Here is a 9640-nt window from a genome sequence, read left to right as displayed (position 1 = left end):
GAGGGAAAAAAGTGTGATAGAAAGCGTTGGTTATAGTTTACAAGCAAAAAATGGGAGGCTTGATTAAGGCTCGATTACCGCTTGAATGCAGCTGGCCACTCTTTCCGAAAGAGGATGGACTGTTCTATTGTTTTTACCCGCTAAAGCCTTTCTGATTGGATTTTATAGCCGAGCTTCTTCATGCTGATCCTCCTGCGGTGATCTGATCTAAAATTCATGTGCCTCTGCTGCTCAATTCCAGTAAGTCCCTGATATATACACAGTATTACTGTCTATTGAGCTTTGTCAGACTGTTTTTTTGTTTTGTATTTTTTACAGGAATGCATGCGGGTTCATATTCACGATTGTAATTGATTGTAAATCCTTGATAGAGATTTTGATCTCAGAGAAAGAGAAAATAAATAAATTTTTGAAAAAAAAAAAAAAAAACGCTTTACAGGACATCCAGACGGCTAGCGGAGCTGTCTGATGAAGTGAAAAGGCTTCAATTCAACGTCTGTAAATTTACATTGTACGGGATGAAAAGAAGCGATTCATCTTGATCTTTCTGGATGCCCGGTCTCTGTTTCCATAATACTGTTGCCAGGCTAAAACAACGCCGTCCAGACAGGTCAATAGCGAACTGTCGGAGTCAGCAGTCTGTGGCAGAATGTGTGCCAGCAAAGCCTTTAGTAATTCATTACACCGATGCGCTACAAGGCGAGGCCTGTCCTGCTAGAGCTTGTTAATTACAATAAATCATTACTTTTTTTTTCCCCTCCTCTCTCTCCGTCTTGGTTGCAGGGGAGACGAGTCCAGGCTTCTGAACCGCGGTGTCAAACGATGGCAAGGCAGCTGTGTAATTTTCCCATTTCCCCTTGAGCCTTGTTGCGCAAGAAGCAGTAGTTACCAATGATTTTTTTTCTTGAAACATGTAATGTGTCCATTTTAAAAAGCATTCATTATATAATTCACTGTACGCGACTGTCCATAAGTGCGTCGCTGCATTTTTGCATCTTTCTTAGATACGGATTTGCCAACGTTAAAGAGTAAATCGATAGGTTTCTCCACGAGATAGATAGATAGATAGATAGATAGATAGATAGATAGATAGATAGATAGATAGATAGACAGATAAGAGGGACAGGTATATAGAGCGGCCACTTTTGATAAAGGAAGGTGCATTTTCATAGGAAATGGAGCCTTAATAAAGCTAAGTTCACTCATACAAGACAAGCGTGACCCCCAAAGACCAATCTATTCCACAGGACAAGGTCACTTGCATAAGGCACCATTAAGGTCAACAGTGCATTAATAACAGGGAAAAATGAAGGGGAAGAGAGAGATAGAAATGTTAGAGGAGAGAGAGATGTGGGAGAAGAGAGCAAGAAAGAGAGAGAGAGAGAGAGGACAGCAGTCCTTGATGATTTGGAGATGAAAGAAGACCAAAAAAAAAAAAAATGCTAAGCAATAGTGGTTTTCCTCACCAGAAAAGAAAAGAAAAATTTATGACAGGATTTAAAGAGAAGAATCATCAATCCATTTATGTACAATATATTGTAACATTTAACCATTCTTATTTAGCTGCACTTTATTGGAATCTATTAGCAGTCCTGATAACAAAGAACAGGAAGAAAAAATAAAAAATAAGAGTACAAACCCTAATACCATGCAACACCTGTCTATGATAGTGAAGTTATAGTTTTGTGTTTTATCTCTAAGCACACAGCTTATACAATGGACAACGAAAGAGCTTTTTTGTAGCCTGTCAAAGAAACAAGCTACCGAACACATTGCACATTTAGTAGCTGCACCAAACACCAAAAAAAAAAGCCACTTTCATTCATGAAGGGACTCTGGATCTGTAGAGCCTCCGACTGCAGGCGAGGAGGAGGAGGAGGGGAGGGAGGAAGGTATGGGGTTAGCAGGGACAGCAGAGAGGGGTGGGTTTGTGGTTGGTAAGGGGTGCGTTTAGATGTAACCAAAGTCCCATCATCCCTTTGAGAGCACAGAGCCTGGGGGAAATAGGGCGAGTCCCGGCTTCCACGCTGACACTGAGCAGACACGTGTTTCTCTCCCCCTCCCGGTCACAGGCTTGCAAGAAGAAAAAAGAAATTCTCAAATTCTCCCACACCATTCAGTCTGCAGCAACACACTGGTACCCCCTTTCTACCCCGACTCACGCACTATACACTTCTCGCACTCTGCGAGCTCACGCTCAGGCTTTTTTTTTTTTTCGTTTAATAAGTACCAGTGTATTGGTTGTCCAGGAGTTGTCCCAAAACAACATGCACCATATGACACACACCATCATTCATTCATTTTTTTTTTTGATCGCTTTTTTTTTGTCGTCATTTTGTCCTAAAGTCCTTCATTCGTCACTTGTCATCTTCTTCGCACGTGATTTCATCCGGCTCCATTTGCTTTTTGTCTTTTTGAAAATTTTTTTGTGTGATTTTTTTGTGTGTTTTTTTTTTTTTTTTCCCACAACCGCTCAGTAGACCTTTCTCCCCGAGATTCCCGGAGGCACAGGGTACGGTGCAAAATGGCATGCTTTGGCTGGACACACACTCCTCCCCCTGATGAGGGGCAGGGCGACCAGGAGGCTGGTCACGATACAACGAGAGCAAATCCACACTTGCCACGACCTGCTCAGAGGTGCCTCTTCATGTGCAGGGCCAGGTGGTCTGACCTGGAGAAACACCTGGAAGAAAGAACAGAACGGGTCACTCGTGGATCATATATGTACGGAAATGTCAATAAATTGTTCAGAAATAATCAATAACTTGTTTAAAACTGCTAAGAATACAGCAAGGCGCTACACGGTGCATTTACTTCATCCTTAGTATCTGTCTGGTCAGGATTTATAGCATTTAGAGGAACAGAATTAGGCCACGCCCACTTCAAGTTTACAAGCCAATGAGATATTTGAAATTCAGACAGTGTTGAAATTTTACGTCCCTAACATAAGGATGTATAAAATCCTGGACGTGATTGCAGTGTGCTTTAGCAGTTATAGAAGATAAATAAATAAACATGCTACAGCCTGGGAAGCACTTCGCTTGCCCAGCTGATGAAGGCCTTTTAACAAAAATGCCCTATCAGTGGCTTTACAAGAAATAGCGCTGCGCCTTTTCTTGATGCCACCGGGGAAGTTGAGCAGATAAGTCTTTTTCAAAGGCGAGCGGAGCTAAAATCGAGGGAAGCGCCGCCACAGAAGCAGGGCCCGGGTTGTAACTCTGTTCAAATCCTCGGCACATTCGCTCATAAAACCCAGTCAATATCAATATTCGGGAAATACGACACTGTTGTCATTGCTCTTTGAAGCACTTAATCCGATTAGGCAATTAAGTGATGAAATCCGAGCATAATGTGACGACTGCCATCGATGAACAGATAAAAAGGAATCAATGGAGAACGGAGAATTGCGAAATCTATTGTATTTCGTGTCGGCGCACATCAAAGGCGCAGGCAGGCTGCTGCGGAAAAGGCATACGGGACGAGATAACTGTCACAATCTTAGAGAGAGAGAGAGAGAGAAGGGAAGGGAAGGGGAAAAAAAGAGAGATGGAGCAAGAACATACCTGTCACAGTGACTGCATTTAAATGGCTTTGCACCCGTGTGCTTCCTGAAGTGCCGGGTTAGCTCATCACTGCGTGCAAAGCGCCACTCACAGCCTTCCCATGAACACCTGTACGGCTTCTCACCTGCAAACAAAACGCACAAACAACTTCAGGGAAAAGCCAGGCAGGAAAAACGGCAAGAAAAGAAAAGAAAAGGCAAAAAAAAAAAGAACCTATGCTATCATATGTACTTAGTTATAACATTCACACAAGCAGGCACACACACACACACACACACACACAGGTTCAGGATGGATTTGCTTGACGACTCTGTAAACACAAACATCATCTGAATGAACAAATGAGATCAGCAAACAGGATTGGTTTCACTCAGGACACGGTCTTTTAAAGAGGGGAAAAAAAGAAAAGAAACAGTGGGCCACCCGGTTCTACTATTCAAACCTCTGGCCCTTTCCCATGACGAAACAGTGTTTTGGTAGAACAGGTTCCTTTCCTCGCTCTAGGCCTCTGCCCTCACCCCTCCTCTCTACCCCCTCCCCTTGCCTCCCTCACACCCTCCTTAGGGCATAGCCACATTCCTAACAGATTAGGTCACCGTTTAGCCATGTGGTCATGTGATGCAAATATGCCAGGAGAGTCCATGCTCTTGCAGCCACTGCTGGTGGTGATGGTGGTGGGGTGAGAGAAAAGCTGACTGAACTCTCAACATCATTGCACAACTTACTCGAGTGGAACTGATAAAGACACCCAAACGTGAACTTTCAGTCTCATCACCATGACGTATTTGCTTTGACTCGTGCTTTGAAATAATGCGACTATTGATATCAAGGACGATGTGTTTTTTCCTGCTAGAAATGACTTGCAATATCCTTCTTTTGTAAAGATTACAGAAATACACAGGGGCATTCCAACTGGAAAAATGCTGGTATGAGTAATAATAGTCCAGTAAGAGAACCAGGAATACCCCCTTTGAATTTTTATCCAGTTCTGTACTCTCGATACACTGGAAAATACCCAAAGTTCAAGTCGGTTAGCATTGGCTATACAGTCATCTGTTTCCTAAGAAACACACAAACACGTGACGGAAACGCGTCTTACCTGTGTGAGTCCGCTGATGTGCTTTTAAGTGTGAACTCTTCGTGTAAACTTTACGGCAGCCGTTGAAGTGGCACCTGTGCACCCTTCTCCTGCCGTCTGGAGACGCGTCACCTCCGGGCAGTGCCAGTTTATCCGACCCCTTGGCCGTTCCGCCGTGCCTGGCCTTACCGGCTACATGCAGTTCAGTGTTTATGGATCCCCAGAGCTGAGGGATGCCAGGTTCCTGCAGTGCCTCCGGAGATGACGGCGGCGTGGCGATGATCGATGAGGCCAAGTGTCCCGAGCCGAGAGGGTTCGAGCCGAAGATGTGCGTCGGCGAGAGCTCCTCCGAGCTATCTGACACCTCGCTGCTGGCGTCCGAGTTCACGCTGCGCGTCTCCGACATCGGGCCGTCCTGAGCGTCCTCCTCTTTGACGTGAGCGAGATCGGCGTTCGAGTTTGAGTCCATTTCTCCCTTGTCGCCGTCGCCACACGCCAAGATCAGTTTGCTCCACAGGTCCTCCTGAGGGTCGAACTTCAGCTCGGAAGCCGAGACGTACGGCTCGCTCTGCAGGTAGCGCTCCAGCTCCAGACATGTCTGACGTGAAGAAACACAAGAGCCAGTCAGAACAAGAATAGATGCTGACGGTCTACTGTTTTTAAAACAATACAAGAACCCCACTTCCTGTCTCTTTAAATCATTGGGCTGAGTCAGCTTCAGATAAACCAACTTGGCATTGCATGACTTACTCTTCACCAACACCTTAAGATATTTCTGCTTAAGCACAACACACCTAAATCCAATTATGGCACTCATTGCATGATTGTTGCCCAAATTTAGCTTTGCTAAGTGTACATCGTCAAGCCTCATTCTGAAAGACTAACATTTACTCTGTGGTAACAGAGGCAGAATGACTCATACGCTGGTTTTAGAGTCCTTTTAAGGAAGCCGCAGCACTTCCTCCATCTCAGCTTCTGCCGAGTTTCCTCATTCAAGCTGACACGCTATGGACATCCTGCTCTTTACACCACTGGCTATTGGTTTATCACAAACTGCTGCTCCAACACATTCATTATCCAAAACTTTCCACTTATGGTGGTGATGTTCAGCATCAAACGGACTGCACGGAATAGTGGCACAGGGTTCCTCAAGGGTTCTTTGAATGACCGACAGGATAGAGTTGATTCTAGGAAACGTTTCAAGGGTTATATGAAAATGTTACAGACGCCTTAAATCAATCGTACGATCAGGGGAACAAAAAAAAAGTCTTACATGGTCGGCATGCATCTTTTACCTTGGGTTCAAAGCATACCATTTCCATACAAATATACACATAGACCTAAAAAAGGTGCAGGTACAGGGTTCGTACCCTCACGCTGCAACTCCTAGCAATAAAGCACATTACATATATATGTATTTTTTTCACAAGCACTATATATATATAGAGAGAGAGATATGTAGACCTGAATAATCTCATATGACTCTGAAAGCAAGTTAGACCTTAAAGCATTTTAATTCTGGCACGAGACCAAAAATGTGCCAGGGTAGGGTTTTTCCTTTTTTTCTTTTTTACGAGTCAGATCAATTTCTCTCATGTACAGACTGAACCGTTGGCTGCGTCCCAAAAAACCGCATACTTCCGCACTAAAGTCAAAATAGTACGCCACCTAGAGAAGGTATAGCAAACAAGTCAGCGCGCGCGCGCCTGCGTACGTGTGTGTGTGTGCGCACGCGTGTGTTTGTATTTTGGCACGGGCACTATTTTGTCCGAAAGTCTGCAATTTGGTAAGCCGTTATACACACACTTGCTGTCATATTTTAATTTATAATATGTATGTATATATATATATATATATATATACACACACACATACATATATAAATATATATATACACATGCTTTCACAACTAAACGGCACGCGCGCGCGCCCTGACTTCACTACTAACTGATCCTGCGTTATTTGTAGCATTGCTTCAGATCTCTCTCTCTCTCTCTCTCTCTCTCTCACACACACATACACAGCATTCTGCACCCCCCCCCCCACACACACACGTCTTCTACTAAAATGCAACAGTGCACTATCAATGAAAAATATTTAGCTGTAGCCTTTAAAATAAATGCTCTGCCGCTTGTTGACAGCTCGTGCACCATTCCGCTGTGAAAGTGGTGTGTTTCAATGCACGGTCGGGGATGCTTGAACGATTTCGGTTCAAGTTCATCATGCAATCGGGACAAGCAAAAAAAAAAAAAAAAAAAAAAAAAACCTATCTATTAAATAATATAGTTAGAATTTTACAGTTACAGCCGCGGACGTGCGCTCGCTCGCGCACTCGCGCGCACGCACGCGCACAGCTATTAAGATAGCGTTGTTTAGATCATTTTAAGGCATTACATGCTTCTTTTCCTTTTTCTTGTCTTTTACCTGTTGCCAGTATTCTTCCAGCGACGGTAACGCTGAGAAATAGCCGGTGTCATGGACGATCTGCAGCTCCTGGAAAATGCTGCACATGGGTAGAACATCCATCGCAAATCCCGAGCGCGTGAAACACACACACACACCAAAAAAACAAGAAAAACACTGGAAAAACTGTCTTCCCTGGAGTTAAAGGAGATCTTTTAAGAGACCCCTGTCGCTGAGTCTCGTCCAGGCAAACAGCGAAGCAGCGCAGAGCTCTCACATTGGACGCGAGTGGACCAGCGGAGGAGTGAAGTGTAGAGAGGAGCCTCAGCGCAGATCTCAGCTCTCTGTCAAACTTCCCTTATTCAAACCTCGCTGCCTGCTCGCCATAACTCCGCCCACAAAGCCTGTGACGGCGTGACTTTTTTCCCCCAGCACGCCACCAATCGCGGACGGTTAACCAGCGCGGGTGCATATGATATCACCTTGGACCAATCGCGAGCCTCCCTGAAAATGAATTCATATGTTCTCGTTTTCGATTGGCTCATTCGAGTGCCCGGTCCTCTTCGTTGATTGGTTGGCTATTTTTAGACCTATATATATATAGTGGGCTCCGCGCGCAACAAGCTTTTTTCATTTGGTCGGTTGTGTTAGCCACAGGCTTGTGTTTCGCCACAGGGAGCGCAGTGCCACTTTGCTTTTTTCTTTTAAACTGCTTGTAAACATGTCAGGAGGCGATATTTAAATAATAATATACGCGTTAATCTCTTAGTAGGGTTTTTTAATATAGCGCGTTATAACATGCAGACCTTAAAAAAGTTGACTTAAAGTGACACTCTCCCTGTCTGTGTTTTGGACGACGCACTTTCGTCATTTATTTATTTATTTACTTTTTTTTTATTATTATTATTATTTTTAAAAGTTCAAAACATATATATATAAACATATAAACACCCAGACAGAAAACATATAATCTCTATAGCTGAAGATAGCAGAGTGAAGTTCCACAAGGGCAGCCAAGTTCTGCCACATCTCTTCTGACTCAAACGTGGTGACTAAAACTGTGGTTATTTAAGGTCAGCATTCGGAATATGCGCATAACAGCAGTCAAGTTGCTGGTTTCACTAAAACTGGTTTCACTAGAACAGAATGACCAATGTTTCTGTGCTTCTCATATAGACAGAGATAAGGGCAATGACTACCTGGAACCTCCAGGATGTGGCTCTCGTGGGCTCAGGAGTAAAAACTCGGTCCGTTCTCTGCCCCTGAAATAAATCGGCACTAAATCGATTCTCTTGCTGAGTTTGCTGTTTTGTTTGATTTGGTTTCACATTATAAAATGACCAAAAAGAACCTTTTCCCTTAAAGGGAGTGAAGGGCTGAAACAGTATTTTGTTAAACTTGTTTCATTCACTAAAATAGGTTTTACATTTGGCAGAAGCCCTTATCCAGAGAGACCTCAATCTTATCCATTTTATACAACTAAGCAATTGAGGATTAAGGGCCTTACTCAAGGACCCACCAGAGGCAGCTTGGTGGACCTGGGATTTGAACTCACAACCTTCTAATCAGTAGACCAACACCTTAACCACTAAGCTACCATGTGCAGAGTTTCAAACCTGTTGTTTTGTCCTCGTTGGTGTGGTTTGAGCATGTAAGAACACAGAAATCATTCTAAACAAGACTCTTAAGTGAGGTAATCGCATCCTAAGCTGAGTCATGACATGCCAGTGAGTCAAAGGACAGAGCCGTAGATGTGCAGAAGGTTCTGGATATTTGAACCATTGAACATAAAGTGAAAATAAACAGCAGCTGCGATACACAAACTCTTTCAAAATGGGTATTTATAAATATTTTACTGTTGGCACAGTGTTTTGTGTTTAGGTTTTTTTTTTTTTTTGGTAATTCCTTCTCACATCTGGCTGAGGTTTTTCACAGTATTTCAAACCACTGTTTGCTGTTCTACATGCCCTTCAGCTAAAACATGTTTGTGTGTGTGTGTGTTGTCTTGTTTAATAATTTGTCATGTGAAATGAAATTAAACCAAAATAACCAAGCAAACAAACCAAAAGCATAAGTTTAATATTTTATTCTGATTCAGCAAATAGAGTAATAGGTGTGAAAGGACCCTAAGAGAGATGACCTGCAGGAAGCTGTACTGCCTTTGCACAGTGGAACCTTGAATAAGTGCACTGCATTGGGTAGGTTCTATTTTTTCTTCTCTAATTCAACCCCTGAGTCTCTATAATCCATAGTTAGGTCTTCAGCATTTGAAGAATGGGTCAATTTAGCACCGTTATGGAGAAACCCTTCCTTGGTCCTATGACCAACCCAAAATAATGGGGTTTACCTTTTAATCCTTTTAAAAAATCACATCTAGAAAGCTAGAATTGTTTATTATCTAAAAACAGTTGAGAAAACCTTGTGAGAACAGTTAAATGGGGTTTATTTATTTATTTCTTTTTTGTGGGAACGTTTCTTACGTTCTTTTAAAAACCAATACACCACATTACAGGGATTACCTTTAAATTTTACTAAAAAACTTTGAAAGGTGGAACTGTCTATTCAAACAACCTTTGAGAAACCCTTGAGACAATGA

At 43.0% G+C, this 9640-nt stretch overlaps 1 protein-coding gene across 1 annotated transcript; it reads right to left on the bottom strand.

The window, feature by feature from the left end:
• Positions 1 to 287: 287 nt before the first annotated feature.
• On the bottom strand, positions 288 to 7413 carry klf6a (Kruppel like factor 6a). The gene is made up of 4 exons (XM_058385748.1): positions 7066 to 7413; positions 4663 to 5239; positions 3564 to 3687; positions 288 to 2683 (listed from the first exon to the last, which is right to left on the bottom strand). The coding sequence occupies exons 1-4, from the start codon at positions 7165 to 7167 to the stop codon at positions 2632 to 2634; spliced, it is 855 nt and encodes a 284-aa protein (XP_058241731.1). The 5' UTR covers positions 7168 to 7413; the 3' UTR covers positions 288 to 2631.
• Between the last annotated feature and the right edge of the window lie 2227 nt (positions 7414 to 9640).

The sequence above is a fragment of the Hemibagrus wyckioides genome, linkage group LG01, assembly GCF_019097595.1.
Source record: "Hemibagrus wyckioides isolate EC202008001 linkage group LG01, SWU_Hwy_1.0, whole genome shotgun sequence".
NCBI lineage: Eukaryota > Metazoa > Chordata > Actinopteri > Siluriformes > Bagridae > Hemibagrus > Hemibagrus wyckioides.
This window is presented reverse-complemented; position numbering and strand designations above follow the sequence as displayed.